General features: G+C 41.3%; 1 protein-coding gene across 1 annotated transcript in view; it reads left to right on the top strand.

The window, feature by feature from the left end:
• The window catches only part of LOC148518793 (cytochrome P450 2H2-like), a 28,935-nt gene extending 9,518 nt beyond the window's left edge, over window positions 1–19,417 (top strand). Inside the window, exons 5-9 of the mRNA XM_088477115.1 lie at window positions 2,781–2,957; window positions 3,063–3,204; window positions 7,877–8,064; window positions 8,193–8,334; window positions 17,918–19,417. Coding sequence (XP_088333241.1) covers window positions 2,781–2,957; window positions 3,063–3,204; window positions 7,877–8,064; window positions 8,193–8,334; window positions 17,918–18,099 — 831 coding nt within the window. The 3' untranslated portion in view covers window positions 18,100–19,417. The remainder of the gene's footprint in view (window positions 1–2,780; window positions 2,958–3,062; window positions 3,205–7,876; window positions 8,065–8,192; window positions 8,335–17,917) is intronic.
• The last annotated feature ends 1,903 nt before the right edge of the window (window positions 19,418–21,320 follow it).

The following is a 21,320-nucleotide window of genomic DNA, read 5'->3' as shown; positions in this document are numbered from 1 at the left end:
TTACATCCAAAGGCAAGATGTGATTTAACTTTCACTGTAAATATATTATTCTGGGTGGGATATATGAAGCATTGCATCGCCACCTACTGCATGCAAAGAGGCGTTTATTAATGCCATATGCATGTAGTTTTGCAATTAACCACTTTACTGATGATTATTTTTGTCTAAAAAACACTCAGAGACTGAATTAGATGAAAGACATGTGTTTCAACTTATCAAAAATTATTTAATTAAAAAAAACGATTCTTTTTTTTAATATTTGTAAAAATAATTTTTTCCAACATCAGAACATTGGGTTGCCACCATCGGAACATCTGAAACATTACGACCATTGAGACTTTCCTTTTCCCAGTGGCTTCAGCCACCAGGAGGCTAAGGGGGGGTTAATTTATTTTTCCCCAGCATCTGCACAGATTGTCCCCTCTCCTGAGCACACCCAGCCCTGGGCTTTTACTATTTTTTTTACAGCGGGGGTACTGGTGCTGGCCAGTATACCCATTGTAGTTCTAAAAGTGCCAAAGGGCAGGCAAGCTGGGACCCATAGTCCCACTGTAAAAACAATAGAACTCATTGATTAATGATTATTAACACTATTACCCCTGGCCGGTGCCCCCATTGTAGTTATTTTAGTGCCAAACAGCAGGCACGCTGAGACCTGTAGTCCTACTGTAAAACACAATAGAACCCATTGATTATTAACACTATTACTCTTGCAACCACTGGCCTTTATTGGGGGGGTCCCTACCTCCCCTGGGATTCCTGGCCTGAGCTAACTAGTTTGGGTGTTAATGTTTTGGGCAGGGGACCCAGTGAAATAATTCCCTGGCTGTGGCATTACACTCCCCAGTGCTGGTTGTAAAAATAAGCGGAGCCCCACACAATTTTTCCCCCATATTTTTAAAACCAGGACCGGCTCATGAAATGCGGGGTATCCCTACATATTTTGTCTCCCATATTTCTAGAACTTGGACTGGCTCACAGAGCCCAGGGCTGGCTATGTTTTGGTGGGGAACCCCACACCAAAATTAACACTTTATTTGATTAATTACAGGCAGAAACACACATGAATCACACTGATCTGTATATGCTTATTGAAAACTAGCTGCAGTCTATTTAAAACTTTTATTTTTAACCAAGTTTGCTTAGATTACACCCGTGATTCTTGGTAAATTCCTGTGTTGTATTCCTGTGTGTGGAAAGTATGTGTATTTTTTTCTATTTGGGTTTTTACCAGTGTTTTGCAGAGAGTTTCTCACCCAAGTTTGCATTTTGTAAATTTGTGAATTGTAAAAAATGGCCAGACACACCCATGACTGACATCACGACCAGACACGATTCTTAGTAATTTTACCCCCTAACCTCAATACTCATGAGACACCAGGTCCTGTGCGACTTGATTTGTGCAGAGCATCAATTTCACCTAAAATACGTCTTAGTCACAAATGGATGTGACAAAGAACTTCAGGTGACTGCACTGATTCATTTGGTATTGACATTTGTATATCTGTGTGCAACTGAAACTGGATATGAAGCACAAAAGAACATGGCATGGAAAAAAGCCATGGCCGCTGCACCATGACACTTCATATATAGATTCAGAGTGACTCAGTCGCGCACAGATATACAAGTGTTGCATATAAAATTAATCAGTGCAATAACATCAGTTTGCAATTAAGATTACTTTTTGGGCCAAAAAGATGCTCTGCACAAGATGATTCACATGGCACATAGCACTCTGAGAGGAATCGGTATGAAATACCGCCAGCCGGCGGTTTGAATCCCGGCAGCGGCAGCCCGACAGATGGACAGATCATGGCAGTGGCTGCCCGACAGTGTTGGAAATCCCGATCATCCTCAGGTAAGTATATACTAACCTAACCTAACCCCCCTAACCCTCCTTAGGGGTGCCTAACCCTAATCTCCCCCCCAAGTGCCTAACCATAATCCCCCTGTAAGTGCCTAACCCTAACCCCCCCCTTTCCCGCTGCCAAAATCTAAGTCCCTCAGGTGGGTGCCTAACCCTAAGTCCCCCCCGGGGGTGCCTAACCCTAACCCTCCCTCCTCCTGGCCTGACCCTAACCCTCCCGGGGGGTGCCTAACCCTAAGTCCCCCCCGGGTGCCCTAAACCTAACCCTCCCCCCGCGACTGTCTGCTCATGGCGCCCGGCATCCCTTTCGATCGGGATGCCGGGCTCTTGTTCTCGGCATCGGGAAAATGACAGGCGTCTAGCTATAGATGCCTGTCATTTAACCCACACCGGGATAAAGCAGTCGGGAAGCCTGATGTTGGGATCACATCAGCCGGTTTCCCGATTGCATCACCTCTGAGAGGGGCTGTTTGGCATGACTGCAGCAATAGTATCTTTATCTTTACACTAGACCTCCAGTATTCACAAAAGGTATGCATCCTAAAAAGCCTATCTAAAGTGTCTAAGTGTAATTAGTCTGCATCTTCAGGGAGCGTTCTGTATTCATGTATACACTCTTACTCTACTCAATTTATGCTTACCTGCCCCATTCCCCCTATCGTGGTGTAAGGGACTACAAGTCTAAGTGACCTTCAACTCCAAATATGGCAGGAGATTGTTGTACCTGCACGTTAAGGAAAAGCCTATATTTCCTACCCACAAATGGACATACATCCAACTCTGAATAATACAGTACCTTCAAAGATGTGTTATCATTATGTAATTTGCACATAGAATAATATTAATCCAGATTTTATTTCATTTATCTTTAAAATTTATATTCTTGACCTAATTTCAATAACTTACTTTTCAGCTTCTTAATATGTTCCCAAACCTAATGAGCTACATTCCGGGCCCCCATCAGGAAATCTTTGCAAACAATACCAAGATGAGAGAGTTTGTGAGGGACATGGTGAAATCCCATCGGGAAACACTGGATGAGAACTGCCCACGGGACTTCATTGACTGTTTTCTTGTGAAGATGGAAGAGGTAGGCTGGTCCATTTGGCTTTCTTAGCTATTCAAGTAGATGGAGGGAGCTGGTTAGAATAATTATCCTAGATTTTGATAATAAAATCTGCGCAAAATCTTCCAGGAAAAAAATAATTCAAACACTGAATTCCATGAGGAGAATTTACATGGGTCAGTGGTTGACCTGTTCTTTGGTGGTACAGAGACATCAAGCTTGACAATGAGATATGGATTTCTTATACTGCTGAAATACCCAGAGATACAAGGTAAAAATAATACTTTTGGTAGTGTGTTTTACCACTGAAACTCTTAATATGTTAATTTCTTCAAGACATTATTTAAAACTTTAATAGTAATAAATTATACCTCTAAATGGACAAACAAAATATTAATCAACCTATGTTCATTTTGACTTTCTGTATATATATGAAATCAGGGCATGTGCTACCATTAGGCAGCATTAGATGGTCGCCTATGGGCGCCACAGAGTCCACCGAAAAAAATTGAAGGTTGTCTATTTCAGTCCCGGCTGGGACTACTGATGAACAAGTCTGGTGCAGCCCCCAGAACTGCACTCTCACTTGATGTACGGTAGAGACAGCAGCAGTGGTGGTGGTGGCCCCTTCCCTCTCCTGCATTCATCTCTTTTCTTCAAGGTGCCATCATGTCTCTCAGGGTGAGTGTATGTGGGGTTTGATGAGTGCTGGCAGGGTGTGTGTGTGTATGGAGCTTAATGAGTGGTGGCAGGGTGAGTGTGTGTGTGAGGGAGTTAATGAGTGCTGGCAGGGTGAGTGTCTGTGGGTGTTAATGAGGACTGAAAATATGTGTGTGTTAATAAGTGCTGGCAGAGTGAGTGTATGTGTGTAGGGTTAATGAGTTCTGGCATGGTGAGTGTGTGTGTTAATAAGTGCAAAAAAGTTTATTGTGTGATGGGGTTAATGAGTGCTGGCTGTGTGTCTGTGTGGGGGGTGGGGTAAATAGGTGCTGACATACATTGGGGCACAAATGTGTGGCATATATATTTATTGGGGCAGGGATGTGTGGCAAAATATATTGGGAATACGGCTGTATGGCATATAAAGAATTTGGGGTCACATGTGTGGCATATGTATAGCTGTGTGGCATATGCATTGTGAACAGGATGCAGTCAAGATACTGGCAGGCTCTATCCTGCCCACCGATATCCTGACATGCTGGCCCAACATAGGACTAATGATAGGTGGCTAAATCCCAACGCCTATCATTAGCCCCACTGTAAAATCCTGACACCTGGCATACTGAACGAAGGTAAGATGGGTGTCTTAGCTGGTAGCTATGGGGGAGGGAGGGTTAGTTTTAGGGAACCCCGGCAGGACTTAGGGTTAGGCACCCCCGGGGAGTGTTAGGGTAGGGAAATGGGGGGTTAGGGTTAGGCACCGTTAGGGGGTGTTAGGGTGCGGGGGGGGGTTAGGTTTAGGCAGTAACGGGGGAGGTTAGGGTTAGGCACTAGAGGGAGGTTAGAGTTAGGCAACACTAAAGGAGGGTTAGGGGGGGAAAGGGGAGCGTTAGGGTACTTACCAGCCCCAGTCTGGAATTAGGTCCATTGGGCAACCACTGTCGGTATTTCATCCGATGGCTATTCAGCCGCCGGCATTAAATACTGTTCCATTGTGGACACAAATATGTGTGGCATAATATGTATTTGAGGCATTGATGTGTAGCATAATTATGAAGTGGGGATACAGCTGTGTGGCATATAATGAATTTGTGTCAAATATGTGTGGCATATTATAAACTGGGGGCAGAGTTATGAGGCACACTATGATTTTGGGGATATGTAGTGTGGCATAATAGTTGGGACATTTCCATATAGTATAATTTAATTTGGAAAACTGCTGTGTGGCACATTATAAATTAGGGTCACTAATATGTAGCATATTATGAATTTGAGGGAGCAGGGGCAGTGGGTGAGATGTTGTCTAGGGCACCCAGAAAGCTTGCACCAGCCCTGTATGAAATCTGTCTGTGTAATAAAATAGCTTTAAAGTGATGTGGCAGATTATTGTGATCTATTTAATAGTAAACTTAGATGTGTGTTTTCCATATAGAGTTTTGTACAGTTAACTCATCCCAGTTCCTACACTGTACACTACATTCGATCAATTAGACTTTTAAATTAGGTATTGCTACTGTGTGATTTATACAAGAATGTAAGTTTTACCTGCTCAGAACCTTTCAATCCCAAACCAACATAGCCGATTTTAACAATTCAATTGAGATGTGGAAATTGACACTGTTGGATAAAGTTGAATTAATGATTGCCTTGAAAATCTATTTGTAGGTAAGTCTAAATTATTTTTAAAATGCATAGCAATTACTGTGTTTTGTTCTAAATAAATAATCTGCTTGATTGTAGTACAGGTTGAGTCTCCCATTTCCAAAAATTCCGAAATACAGAATATTCTGAAATACGGAATATTTTTAGCGTGACTGAGAAAGTGAAACCTTTGCTTTCTGATGGTTCAATGTACAGAAACTTTATTTAAAGCACAAAATTATTAAAATAAAGTATAAAATTACCTTCAGGCTGTGTGTATAAGGTGTATATGAAACATAAATGAATTTCATGCATGTACACAAACTTTTTTTTTATGCACAAAATTATTAAACATATTGTATAAAATGACCTGCAAGGCTGTGTGTATAAGGTGTATATAACACGTAAATGCATTCTGTGCTTAGATTTGTGTCCCATTCTCAAGATATCTCATTATGGTATGCAAATATTCCAAAATACGGAATATTCCGATATATAAAAATACCCCTGGTCCCAAGCATTTTGGATATGGGAGACTCAACCTGTAACTGGACAAAAGTCCATGAAAGATGATGTTTTGCCTATTTCTGAGACCCGAAATTTTGTGGGAAAAATCCGAATTTGGCAGGAAAATCTGAACTGATCTGAGCCTGCACATCTCTAATTAAAATGTTTTAGAATTCTTTAATGTGTTGCTTGATAGGATTAAACATGGTCTATGGCTTGTTTGGAACATTAAGTTAAACCCTTTCCTTAAGCTGTGTTCACACTACATTTTATTGTAAGATATATCGTTTAGAGTTGGATCGGAACAATATTCTGTACGTATTATTTTGTGTGTACGCCGATCAGTTGTTAACGATGGTCATTGTTCACATCGTCCCACTTGCTGCTCTGTATGGCAGATGGGATAATGCAATGATCGACAAGGTGTTATTACAAGCAGCATGTAATGGTACATTAAGCCATCATACACCGGTTAGTACAGTGTGAACAGCCGGCACGATGTACTGTCTGTTACATTGTTTGTTGCAGGACTGGGTCGCACCGTCGTTCAGGTGTGTACCCAACTTAATTCCTGCTCTATTCAAATGTTTATACATTAGTAAGCTCTATACTCCCTTCAATTCTAAAAATGTATGATCAGACTTGCAATTAATCTATAGAACTGCTCGATAGGGTGAGAATACATACAGTACAGTAGTCTTGTTTTTAAAATCTGTACTGACAACTCCATGTAATGAAAACATGTATGTTGCTGTGCTGCTTTTTCTGCTCATGTCTCATTTCTGCTAATCTATAGGTATTTGACAAAGAATATTTATTTTGCATGTAGTTCAAAGACCCATATTGAAAACCCAGTTTGTGATTTGTTCACCAAATGATAACTGTAGTTTGGTTGACTTAACATACTGAACATTGCAGGATATGGGAATGGCATTCCATGTTTTTAATACAGATTTTATTTTAATGTTACTGTTTGGCTTAATAAATGTTTTAGTGTCCTTTAATATATTGCAAAAGTGGAGCAGTGGACCAATGTTATCTAATTATCTATATCATATAAATGAATTGCAGCAGAACTAATTTCATACACATGTTACAAATAAAAAATAAAAAATGTTTTCTCCAAGTAACACTTATACTATATACTGTACTGTATAACTATAACTGTCTGTTACCGAGTAAAATATGTTTGTTATTTTGGCATATCCCTGTTAATCACAGACTCAATTTCCCATTTCTGGATATTTGGAACAGCTAAATCATACCAGCTGCTTAGTAAAATTATGGACACCACCAATGGGAGGGATATATACAGTACTGCAGATTAAGTCTATGGGGCCTATTCATGATGTTAATTATCAGGGTCTGAATGGACCACAATAATTAACACTTTAACTCGCCGTGGCCACCGGAGCAATTTTTACTGCTCCTGTCAGAGCAGTGACAGCAGTGCGCATACACGACCTACAGGTCACGCATGCGCACGAGAGCCCCGACGTCTGGCGGAAGGAGCCAGACAGGGGTGGAGGGATCCAAAAGGGTCCCTTCTCGCAACCCGGACCTTCTCCCCATAGGGAAGAGCGGGTAGCGATCCACAGGCAGAAGTATTTGACATCTGAAGATGGCGAATGCTACCGCAGTCAAGCTCCAAAAATATTATATTTTCGGAGCTTGATGAATTCTGTCCCCATACTAGTGTATGTGGACAGCGGGCCATTCCACAAACAAAAGGTAAGTAGGAGATATCTGTGATATCTCCTGCTTTACCTTCTTAATGAATGGCCCGATAAGTTAATTTTCACAATTGCAGGTGAAAATTTGCTTTTTCACCTGCTTTTATGAAAATTAAGTGATGATGAATAGGCCCCTATATATCCACAGAGTGTAACAGATGGGAGTGCAACCTTTGAGTAGCAGAGAGGAAAGGTGGTTACATTTTATTCATTGACTTATGACCCAATATAAGATCAAGTTTACAGTTGATCTAATTTTTGATGATGGTTGTCTGTCTTCAGGTAGGGTAGTTCCGGTCATGACATCACCCTGGATTGTCTGTGTATTTTATGAAAATAAATTCATGTAAAGGTAAGTTACATTTATTTGCTGTAATGTTTTTATTGGTTTTAATATAACAGAGAAGATTCATGAGGAGATTGACCGTGTGGTTGGGCAAGATCGATGTCCATCGGTGGAGGATCGGAGTAAAATGCCATATACCGATGCCGCTATCCATGAGATTCAGAGAGTTGCAGATATTTTTCCTTTTGGACTGGCACGTCAAGCAAGAGAAGACACAGTCTTAAGGGGATATCACATTCCCAAGGTAAGAAGGTTAATGACATAATGTCCTCAAAATGTTACTGCTGATAGCAAGACAATTTATTGTTCAATGTAGCTATGTTACAGTACATATTGTTAAATTGATGAAAATATGTTTATAAATATCATCAGGGCATGATGGTGCTTCCAGTCCTAACCTCAATTATGAAGGACCCAAAACTCTTCAAGAATGCAGAACACTTTGATCCTGGACACTTTCTTGATGAGAATGGTGGCTTTAAGAAGAACAAAGCTTTCATCCCTTTTTCTGCAGGTATGTTCCATGATCAGTATTTGTAATTGGTATCAAATATTTCAGTTTGGCTGGGTCACCCTTTATTTCCTCCCACACACAAGCCATATATTAGCAAATATTTCATAACAACTAATGTTTTATCCTAACCTGTTGGTCCAGTGGACTCAGTGCCCCTTTGTGGCATTTTACCATTTGAGCCGCAATGTTTTGCCATAGTGCTTTCTTGACACAAATTAATCAAAGAGACACATTTCAAACTAGGAGCCCCAGGAGGCAAAACTGTAATCTGGATCACTGTGGGCTGTAATGACACTAGCAGGGACACTACTGCCTCTGGATTTCACAACCCATGCTCTAAAGACAATTTGGAATATCGGAAGTAGCTAGACTTCAAAGCAGGTCCCCTGGAAGTACATTGGGTGAAATATTAAATCTCCCATTCTAGATTAGTGTAGCCAGATTGGAAAAGTCCCCTAAATCTGACAGTGTGTAAACAAAGGTAAATAATTTTCTTTCAATGTGCAAAATTAGTTAATTGACCTGCACTGGTTAAAGGGGCAGGAGGTTGGATTACCTCCTGCAAAGTGGAAACCTAAATATATTAACTGTATAAAAAAGTCAGCAGAGCCCCATGTAAAGTGCATACATTATTGTATACCATCTGTATATAATAACTGTTATCATTATCTCACAGTGATGTTTAGTAACTCTTTATCCTTGAGCAATAAACACCACTCTTTCTACTACCACAAGTCCTGATCTTAAGTAAGTATTGATGAGGAAAAATCAGTCATCAGCAAAAAATAATCTGCAGCCAGTAACTACACAAAAAAATGAGAAGTAAAGGATTCCTGGTCCAGGATTGTCTATGTCTACTCTCCTAGAACAGTTGGTATCTGGTGGCCGAATAACACCAGTAGGAGTGGTCAGTGTTGACAGGTTACTAACAATAAGAGGAAAAGCCAAGTAAAATCAGTTAAACCATTGGAGACAAGGAAGTAGAGTGACAGAGTAAGCACATCCTATCACACTGTTCTTATTATTCCCCATATCCACTCTTTTTATTACACAGTATTATTGTAAAACATTTTAACATATATTAGAAAATACATTGACTCAATAAATTATCTCCTATATCCTCCTGATTTAGGAACAGTAAAGCACACTCTGACATGAAGAGTATTATGGCCTTGTGCAAAACAATTTAGAATTCAGGAAAAACACAAGATAAACAATTTTAAAGGCGAGAAGAAACATCTGGTTCATTAAGGGGCATATTGATTATAAATAATCTTTGTAATGCGATTGCACTGTATGATACTGCAGCAACTTGCACTGTGAAAATTGTAAATACCGCCTATACAGTATGTATCATGTAAAGATTGCTGGGACAGCAGTCTCATAAAAATAATAATAATAATAATAATAATAATAATTACACAGACTCTTCCTGCTTTCTTAGGTTGATCTAGACTAAATTCACAATAAAAATCAAAGATTCTTTCAATTCAAAATGTATTAATTTATAGGTGCACAGTGGTAATGCATCAGTGTGTGTGTAGGTGAAGAATATGGCTTGTTAGGGTTCTTCTTATCGTAGTTCCCTGGATTTCTGTATATTAATATTTTATGCTTAGGATCAAGCGCAGATTAAATTGAATAATGAAAGATTTTCTTTTTTTGTTTATTAACCTATGTTTAATTGAGTAATATCAAACAAGAATTCAAGGTGTGCTTGTGCATGGTATTTTTTTTTTTTTTAAATAACACAATCATATTTTGGTGTGTAGCCTTTCACTAATTAATATATATTTTTCAGAGAAAACATGGAAGTATTGTACTATATTATTTACTGTAACTTCCACAAAGCTTCGATCAGGCACAGGCAACTTCTAGCTCTAGTGCCACAAGGTGACACTCAAGGATGTTTTGTGGGGCAAACCCTCTACTACAATGCATGCTGCTCTTCCCACCAGAAGATGACTTTTTTGCACACTACTGTAGACCCTCTCCAAACCAGAAAGACCAAGTGTGGCATGCACACTGTCACAGCACAGCTGAACCCGGAGGTCACTTATACCCACTGACAGTGTCTCTTCCTCCTCTCCTTGGCAATTCAGCCTTCCTGACCTTGGCTATTCCTTGTGATCCATTTCTGTCTGATCCCTTGGTACTGCATTTAGTGATCCCTGGTTTGACTTTGGCTTCCATGTGACCTGATTCTGCCATCTTCCTGGTACTTCGCTGTCCAGTTGGTTTTGACCTGGCTTGTCGACTAGGTCTCAGTATGTACTTCCAGCTGCTCTCCCGAGCATGCCAGCACCTGCATGAGGGAACCTGGGCAGAGGTCTGCGACCTGAGTGTCGGGTGCAGCCAAGTCCATACCTCCTTGCGGGGGTCCCTAGTAAATACCAACAGCAGGTTAGACTCCACGCCTCTGTTCTGGGTCTTTGCCAATCCTGAGTATGGACAAACATCCAATACTCATGTGTGAGTTGTGACAGTATACTCTGTCCACAAGTGGATGCTGCTGGTAACCCCTTACCACATGACCTGTTGGAGAATTTGATTGGTCAAGTGGAGAAGCAAGAACAAGACCAGGTTCAAATCATGTAGTGCTTGCAGACGTTAATGCAACAAGTCGGCAATCTCCTATCTCCTACCGCAGCCAGCTTCACTTCCTGTCGTGCATGTTCCATCTTCTGGGGCATCCACACCATTATAATTTCCAAATCCCACCAAGTACAGTGGAGATCCCAAAAGCTACTGGGGATTCCTGAACCTGTGCTCAATCCAATTCAAAATCCAGGCTGCAAATTTTTCATCAGAGAGAACCAAGGGTAGCCTATGTCATTTTCTTGCTGTCAGGACAAGCCCTAGCCTGGGCTTCTCCACTGTGGGAAAGGAATGATCCTTTGGTCAATGACAGCACTACATTTTTAGAAGCCTTCAGAAGGTTCTTTGATAAGCCCAGTAGGGTATTGTTGGCAGCATCAGCTATCCTGCAATTAAAATAAGGCACCCAGACTGCAGGTCAATATGTGGTGCAATTCCGAATCCTTGCCTCCAAACTGGGATGTAACAATGAAGCACTGGTTGCTATCTATATGCCAGGACTTTCCAAGAAAATTAAAGATGTCCTAGCATCCAAAGAGTTGCCCATGTCCTTGCATAATCTAATCTCCTTGTGCATATGGGTAGACCTTTGCCACAGAGAGAGAAAATGGGAGCCAGAGCAGTCTTGGCTCTTCAGCTTCAAGCTTGTACCTTGTTTTACTGCTCTGGTAGAACCACCTGAAGAACCCATGCAGATCAGGAAGACATGTCTACCTGTCACAAAGAGTGAGAGGAGGTTCAAAAATAAGCTGTGCGTGTACTTTGGCAATCCAGATCATCTCCTTGTTCGTAGTCCTAAGTATCTGGGAAAGGAAAAGGCCTAAGTTATCAAGGGATGGTCAGATTATGTGCATTCCAACACACCTAAACTGAAAATGTTCCATCACTGTTTGTGATCAATGTGATTCTGCTGTTGGAAAAAACCCTCTGAGTCTCTTGGATTCAGGTGGCGATGGCAACTTTATCACCCCAAAAATAGTCCAGGAGTTAGGAAAATCTAGTGTGCCTTTACAGAGTTCTCTCTGCATCATTGGGGTCCTTTTGAATAAATTTCCAATGGCTACCATCTGCTACAGGACTGCAGAGATCACCATGCAAGTTGGTGCTCTTCATAAAGAATTAATTTCATTCTATATACTTCCATCAACCGACAGTCTGGGATTTCCATGGTTACGCAAGTATGCTCCTATGTTAGACTGAAGTGAACCTCAAATTTGTCAAAGGGAATTTCTGAGCTCTTTGAATAAAAAGCAGTGATAAAAAAGGAGCGAAGATTTATATTAAATTAGTTCTCTTTGGGGCCTACAATCAGATTAGGATCCAGTTGATGGACAAATGGAAAACACACAAGATGGACACTATGAGTATGTGGTCATGCTTTCTGGATTAAGCAATGCAGCTTCTGTTTTCCAAAAGTGCATGAACCACATATTCCGAGACCTGTTATACCAGTATACAGTAGTATATAGTACCATGATAATATTTTGATATTATCCGATGATTTGGCAAGTCATTGCAAGCATTTCTGTGAAGTCATATCCTGTCTCAGTGCTAACCAGCTCTACTGAAAATTAGAAAAATGCTTTTTTGAGCAAAAGGAGTTGAAGTACCTGGGATACATATTTTTGAGTTGTAGTCTCCAGATGGACCCAGAGAAACTTTCCACCATTGTCAGTTAACTAAAGGCGATTCAAGCATCCTGGGTTTTTGCAACTTTTATCATCAATTCACTATTTATCTATCGCAGCTCCTATCACTGCACTCACTAAAAAGGACCAAGACACCTTGGTATGGCCTTCGTATTCTGAGGAAGCATTTTCCAAGTTAAAGCAGTGTTTCCTTTCAGCTCCCATTCTGAGACAACCCAACTGTGACTTGCTCTTCTTCATAGAGGTGGATGCTTCTACAGTTGGAGTTGGTGCAGTCTTGTTGCAGAAAGATGAAGAGGGTAAATGGTATTCTTCTGGCTTCTTTTCCCATAAATTTTCGGCCCCAGAGAAAACTATGCAGTTGGGGATAACAAATTACAAGCCATTAAATAGGCTTTGCAAGAGTGGAGAAATCTGCTGGAGGGGGCAAAATTCCTGGTGACGGTTTACACCAATCACAAGAACCTCATATATCTCAAAACTTCTTCAAAACTGAATTATCACCAGTACAGATGGTTGCTGTTCTTTGATCGTTTCAATCAGGTTAATACCTACCATCCAGGTAGAAAAAATTTAAAAGCTGATGCCTGTCCTGAGCATTTAGTTCCACTGAGGAAGACGAAGTGCGGGAGGACAAGCCAATTCTGAACCCTGCATGCTTTGTCACACTCACCAGCAAGGTCAAGATTCTGCCAGGGAAAACATTTGTAGCACCCGAACTCCAGACTAAGTTACTTTAGTGAGCTCATTCTTCATGCTTCATCGGTCATTCAGGAGTGGGAAAAACTCTGGAGCTAATCCTCATAAATTACTGCTGGTCGACTGTGTGTTGTGATGTCAAGGACTTTGTGGCAGCTTGTACCATCTGTGCTCAACCCCTCACTTTCCCTTGGGTTTTTTTATGTCCACACTCTGTACCTGATCATCCTTGGTCTCATATATCCATGTACTTTGTCACGGATATACCATCTTGCCAAGGATTTAATACAATCTGGGTAGTGGTGGACAGATTCTCCAAGGTCATTCACTTTGTTCAATTTAAAGGTCTACCTTCAGCCCTAAATTGGCCAATGTGTTTATAAAAGAAATCTTCAGGCTACATAGGTTTCCCAAGGATATTGTTTTAGACCGTGGGGTGCAATTTACCTCTAAGTTCTGTAGGTCATTATGTAAGTGTTTTGGAATCAACCGAAGTTTCTCATCTGCTTACCACCCTCAGTGTAATGGTCAGATGGAGCATGTAAACCAAGATCTGGAGAAGCTTATTCGGATGTATGTCTCAGCCAGTCAAGATGACTGGATTTCACTGTTGCCATTGGCCGAATTTGCTCACAATAATTTGTATCATGAGGCATCGGGGTACTCGCCTTTCTTCATTCAATATGGACTGCATCCTGTGATACCAGAGTTGCCAGCCTTTCAGTCGGTATCACTTCCAGCCATCCATAGTACAGTGAGTTGGTTCCTCAAGATCTGCAGGGAGGTAAAAGATACTCTGTGCAAGTCTATTCTAGATATAAACTGGTGGCAGACAAGAAGAGAAGGAAGAGTCCTGTACTGAACACTGGAGACAAAGTTTGGTTTTCCACTAAGCACTTGCAATTAAAATTTCCCATCATGAAGTTCATTCCCAGATTCATTGGTCCCTTCTAGATCCTTCAGGTAATTCATTTGGTGGCAGTTTTTCATATCCCTCGTCTCCAATCTTGTTGCTCAATAGATATTTCATACATTGCAACCATCCCTCTGGGATTCCAGTGGAGTATGAAATAAAACAGATTCTAGACTCCAGAATGTCCTAAGGTACAGTTAAATTCTTGGTGGATTGGAAAGGATATGGTCAGGTGGAACATTGTTGTGTCAAGGCCTCGGATATTCATGCAACTCAACTCCTACAAAAGTTTAACCAGAAGTTCCCGGGCAATAAATTTGTGGGGTGGTCGATGCCCACTCCTAGAGAGGGAGTAATGTCACAGTGCAGCTGAAACAGCAGTCACTTACTTGGTCTGGTGGTGCTGGGTTCCCAGTCGGCAGGGGACAGCGGACAGGAGGTCCCTAATGCCCACTTTCAACATCTCTTCCTCTTCTCCACCAGCGGCTACTGCATGCAAATGGTTGTGGCTCCCATATGGCGCACACCTCTCTGTTTTAGATTTAATGGGCCAGGCACTGTGATTGGGGGAATTGATTGGCACCATAATTGAACCCATGACCTATATAAGGAAGTTTATGAGAGCACTCCAGTGCCAGAGTATAGGCTCATACCTTGTTCCAGCATACCTTGATCTCATGAAACTCTCTACCTGTTACTGACCTCAGCTATACCCTGTTGAGATGTTTCTGTCTGATCCCTTGGTATTGTGTTTGGTGATTCCTGGTTCGACTTCAGCTTCTGCGTGACCCGATTCAGCTTGCTCCCTGTTACTTTGCTGTCCTGTTGGTTCTGACCCAACTTGTCAACTACGTCTCAGTACATACTTTCAGCAGCTCTCCCGAGCACACCAGCACCTGTGCATGGGAACCTGGGCAGAGGGCCACGACCTGCATATCGGGTGCAGCCATACCTCCTTGCTGGGGTCACTGGTGAATACCACCGGCATGTTAGACTTCATGCCTCTGTTCTGGGTCTTTGCCAATCCCAAGTATGGGCCAATATCCAATACCCATCTGTGGGTTGTGAAGTATATCTTCATTTCCAGAGTACAAATTTTCCTGAGTAAACATGCTTGAAAAAAAAAAATTAGGTCCAATTTGTTACTTTTGTAAATGTTTGTATGTGATGTAATGGAAGTGTCATTCCTGAGCAATTTTGTGGCTTGTAATGTTAAATTACTGACACACAAAGAAACATATGATAAAAATAAATACATATAACTCAATAAAGTCACCCAAACTTAGGAACTGGTACTTTTCAGATCTTCTTACACTCCCAAAAAAACATTCAATTGACAAGATCCAAAGGCACATAGGGAGAGAAAAAACAAATATAGTGAAGAACAGTATTATTAATGACATAAAAAATACACTATTTCTGGGAGACAAGCCACGTATCAGATTTAGAGGTGTAAAATAGTACACCAGCAAATGCATAAGACAACAAGCTCATCCCGGGTAAAACACATGTAGTCACATCCATGTAGTAAATCCCTCCAACAAGATGTTTCTGGATCTGTCTGCTCTCTCCCATTATCCACCAACATGTTTTAACTTGTACAGTCTTTCTCGTGGTGTATTTTGGTGGTGGGCTAAAAGCCTTAATATACCTTAATCTTCTCTGTCATTGGTTAATGACAGGACATACTGTACTACCAATCACAAAGTAACTGTTTAAAACCATTTGCAATAATACCATTTATTATGGGCATATTGCATAGAAAATTCTACATACATTACTGTTTTCTTGGCAATATGCGCTAAACGGAACATCATGTAAAATGGGAATATCCTGTTTGACTCCCAGTTTCGGCACTAAGTGTGGAACACATTGATAGGATTGTGGGTAGAAGTAAAATCAAATTTCATTCATCCTTTAGTGGTCATTTGACATTGAGTCTGAGGGCATAATTAAACTCACAGGGTTATAGGGAGACGCGGACCCGGATGTGTCCATGACACAAGCACCATCCCTCCAACCTGTGTTCCAGTCGCACCTGTGTTCACCTGTCTGCTCAGTCAGGGCCTTTTAGTACCTTGGCCCTCAAGGCCCCACCTCGGGCCTCAAGGCTGTATGTTGTTCCTGTCACACTTCGGCCCTCAAGGCCGCACTGTGTTGTTATTGTCATACCTCGGCCCCCAAGGCCACACTGTGTTGTTATTGTCGTACCTCGGCCCAGAAGGCCGCACTGTGTTGTTCCTGTTGCACCTTGGCCCCCAAGGCCGCATCGTGTTGTTCTTGTTGCACCTTGGCCCATATGGCCATATCTTGAACCTAGTCTGTTACTTCAGCCACTGGCCTAGTCACGTTATAGTGTATTTCTTGTCTGTCCTGTCATTGACTGTAATGCGGCCCTGCAACATTGGTTATCTTGCCTGTCTAGTCTTTGTCTGTAAATCCTGCAGTATCACAGTCCAGGTCACACCTGCCCCACAGCTTGTATTCATTGTCTAGCCGCTCCTTGCCTGGTGACCTAGCTGCACCACATTCCCAAAACGTATCTGAGATCATCACCATCTGTCGCTGCTTGTGTACCTTGTCCTTTACATCTATACTAGTAATCATCTGCCTGCAGCCTCACTTTAGCTAGTTCCATTAGTGGAAGGACTGCCACTCCTCAGTCCTGCCTTGCTTGTAGTCAGCAGTCCTGCGGTTTCTCGTCTGTTGTGTAAGCCTCTACTGCTGGAGGCTTAAATCCAGGCAACCACCTAAGTAGATGTGTGAGTATAAATCACTAAGGGATAAACGGGTTGCTGTTATTGGTGGAACATCCTCTCATTGGCTCTAGAGGTCTTACACAACCATGCTAAAACCGTAACACCAGTTTATTCTATATATTAGGAGCTTGACTTAAAAACAAGATCTTGTGTCTTCTTATGAAATTTACCACCTGTTTATTCTGCTTATTGAAGCTGGTAATAAATGACAAAGGAAAGTCCTCCTCCTTTATCTCAACCTTATTTGTTAGCAGTTCGTCTCTATTTATTTTAATCATCGCTTCTATACATGGGTCTAGTTCTTTCTCTACATATTCCTTCTCCATAAATTTCTGTTTTAAATCATTTGTTTGTTTTATAAAAACATCTATAACTGTACAAATTCTCCGTATCCATGTCATTTGTCCCACTGGTAAATTTTTTAGCCATGACTGGTGATGCTTGCTTTTCACCTCAAGGTTACTGTCAATCTGTTTACAGCAGGGGTGGGGAACCTATTTTCTGCCGAGGGCCATTTTGATATATATGACATTATTTGCGGGACCGGTGTAGACCACACACCCCTTCGTGTGATGTCACATGGGGCGGGGCCACAATCACTGGTGATTACAGCAATGACAGGAGCATCCTGAGGATGCTCCAGGGTGGTGTAAGGGCAGTGGTGTGACCCTCTGAAGCATCCTAAGGACTCTCCAGACGGCACTGTTGCATAGATTCTGGCTGCAGGGTGCCATTTTAGGCACCCTGCTAGCAAGATGAGGCTAGCAGAAAAAAGCTCTGAGGGCCAGACCAAATGATTTTGCTGGCCTTATACGGCCCCTGGGCTGGAGGTTCCCCATCCCTGGTTTACAGAAATTTCTTCTTTTGATTATATTATCTAAATGCAATGTTTTGTAAATTGTCAGCATAATGCAATTTTTTCTAATGTACAGTATGGGATATTTTTCTCTCTTTCATCTCCCCAGGAAAACGCATGTGTATGGGGGAGAGTCTGGCTCGGATGGAGATCTTCCTTTTTCTCACCACTATACTGCAAAAGTTTATTTTGAAGCCTATAGTGGACAAGAATGACTTGGACATCACACCAGAACCCAAGACCAATGGTTCTCGACCTCGTACTTATAAGATGTTTGTTGTCCCTCGCTAAGGAAGTACTGTACTCATCACATTACAATCTGACTAATAACAAATAGGAATGTAAGACATGCAGACAATGTGTACATACCTTTTTGTGTGTATAAAAATAAAGATTAGCTAATTTTTTTTATAGAAGAAAACACAAAATGACACGAGATGTTTAGGTGGAAAAATGTGTCCGGTTAAAGCTCACTATAGTGTGTGTGTGGATGTGGTGTGCCTGAGTGGGCTTTGGTGAGATCACACATGTGGGAGCTCAACTATTTTTAGAATTATTAATTAAAAATAAATAGAACTACAAGATGATGATGATGACTGTAGTATCTACAGCATGGTGGTATGTTCAATATAGTATACACATGTAATGATCCCTACACTGCAGAAAAATCCAGTGATGGGGAAGAGATACAGTTACCCTCCCGGCAGTCAGATGCCAGCGCTCAGAATACCAGCACCAGAATCCCGACAGCAGTCAGAATCCCTGCACCAGAATCACGACTGCTTGTGTCCCCCACCTGTAAGTATTACAGTTATGTGGAGGGTTAGAGTTAGGCTCTAGGGGGAGGGTTAGGCTGTGGTGGGGTGGGTTAGGGTTAGGCTGCGGGGGGAGGGTTAGGATTATGCTGCAGGGGGAGGGTTAGGCTGCGGGAAAGGTGGCTTAAGGTGGCTTAAGGAGAGGGTTAAGGTTAGGACACTAATTGGGTTAGGATTCTGACTGTGGGGATGCCATACCCAACCTATAGGGAAGATGCCCCCTCTTTCAAATGATGTGGTCCCTTAGCACTTGTGATCACCAGATAATATTACCCCACGCTACAGAAAAGAAAACATGTTTCTATATAAGGACAGGAGGGTACTTTTATACAGTATCACACATAATACATCGTTTAGTTTTAAAAAATTGTGTTCATTTTAGTAATTTTTATTTGACATGGTAGGAACAAGAAGAATAGAGGTATTTCCTGAAATACAAATGTCTTCTGAAAAAATTAAACAAGGTATAATTACTGTTTGGTTACTGCATGAAAATTAGTGATATCACTGTTGGAATATGACAATGCAAAAAACAAAAAGATTGGACTGAGCGCAGGTGTGAGAAAACCCTAAGCAGCAAAAGTGTAGTTTTAAATGACTAATACTAGTTATTAATTAACTCATCTATCACAGTAAGTGTATGCTATGATTTATTTTCTTTGTTTACCTAATGTATCTCCTATTTTGCAATGTCTGTTAATTGTCTTTATACTGTAGAAAAGTGGCATTGTCTGTGTGTTTTCTTTAATCTGCCTGTAAATTGAGAAAATTAATAAAAGTTTCACCCTAGAAAATCAAGTGTCAACTATTAAATATTCCAACAAAGGCATTTTTCCCTAAGCCATACTGTCCAGGGATCTCCAGAGACATGCCACAGCACTTGTGGGCTCTGACACTTACCAAACTCTCACCAATACTTGGAAACCTTCTTCTGCCTCACATTTATCCACTAAGGATGAAACTTTTTTACCACAGCAAGGTAACTAGCAGTTAACGGTATCCCACCACAAACAACACACAACACAAGATAAAACACTTACTATAGATCAGACAGAAAACAAACAAATGCATGCCCCCCTTATAGCTCCAGTTGTATGATTCAACCTTAATCCGGTGTTAAATACAAACTCTTGAGGTAAGGACGTGTGTCATAAAAGAAGCTATCTGTTGCGATGTGATGCAAAAGGTCTGGGCTCTCTATGTATTAGGAGCTTACTGAAGAGGTTACTAGACCAGCTGTAGCAAGCTTGATAGCTGCTTAATCCAGGTTTGGAAGATGAAAGACGTGCAACTGCTGGGTGGGCTGAAAGTGCCAATGCCAGATGAATAATGGAGATGTCAAACAGTAAATGATGTAGGAGGTGTCCTGAGCCTCTGACTAGTTTTGCTTCTATACTGAAGCTTTATCAAAGAGTGGCTTTGGTGCTTGCAAACTTGGATGGGACCAGGGTATGACTCCCTGACATCAGCTATAGCTGGGTTGTTTCAAGACCTTCTTGGCTGGGTTTACTCTTCTGTGCACATTACTTGGAGGTTGAGCTTAATTACCATACGGTCTACTGCAGCTAAAGAACTTATGAATTATTCTACCACTCTAGAAGAGATATGTACTACCATTTCTTCCTTCCCTAATATGAAGCCCCAGTGAACGGATTGGATTCCAATGGAATTATACAAGTAGTACTAGGGATTCTAAGTATACAAGCTTCTAGATATTTTTAACCAGTTATATGAGTTAGGTGAGCTCCTCAGATACATAGCAAAAGCCTCAATAGTGATCAGCATTAAAAAGGGGAAAATCTTGGCTAAAATACTGGCAGTAAACTTAACAAAGTTATTGTGGGAATTGTCCATCATGATCAAACCAGCTTTGTGCCAGGTAAAACTATTTCAAATTGATTTGAGGCCTCTATACTCAATCCTACAGTTTGCACTAGTCCTGACATGACTCTGTTGTTGTCTCATTTGATGTAATGGCCATACTTCTGGACTGTTTAGAACAAATTGAAACTGGGGATTTTTTTTAGTGGGTGCAGCTACTGTGCTCGGCCCTGGTTGCTAGGGTCTCTGTTTATGAATATGTATCCGACTCTTTAAAAGTGCTACAGAATATGGTAATAGCTCATTTTTGCATATTTCCATGTCACTCAACATACGTTATCCTGATCTTTTGTTTGAAATAGGCATTTCTTGGTGATAACCATGTGATCACAGATAAATGTTCCATCAAGTGAGAGTGTCATGGGAGTGTAGCTATACTTCCATACTATGTGTGTATGGAGAAGAGATGTATTGTCTCTAAAAGGGCTCTTGCATCAAACATGGGTTAGGTGCAAATGCTGATGTTAATGATGATGTTACAGCTGTGAACAGAAAAAATGTGGGTGGTGTGGCTTCCCATTTGAAGTGTATGGATTCTCTCATCAGACTCTATGGGTGTAAAATGGGCATCATTCAGCATGGATCACAAGTGTGCGATCGCACCCACCCACTTTTTGTGAAATTATGCAAATTATTGCGATTGCACTCCGATCACAGCATTATACCAAGACACCCACTAGTTTATAAAGCTGCCCACTTCCCATTACATACATCCGCAAGTCAGAGAAAACATGGGTAACATTGAGTAACATCGGACCCATACGCGCAGTTGTGGTTGAGCTTGACATGACTCACAAACTGCAAAGCTTCCTGTAA

This window comes from Taudactylus pleione, unplaced genomic scaffold (genome assembly GCF_031769625.1).
Source record: "Taudactylus pleione unplaced genomic scaffold, aTauple2 ptg000199l, whole genome shotgun sequence".
Taxonomy (NCBI): Eukaryota; Metazoa; Chordata; class Amphibia; order Anura; family Myobatrachidae; genus Taudactylus; species Taudactylus pleione.
The sequence above is the reverse complement of the archived record's forward strand: the minus strand, read 5'-3'. Positions and strand labels throughout refer to the sequence as shown.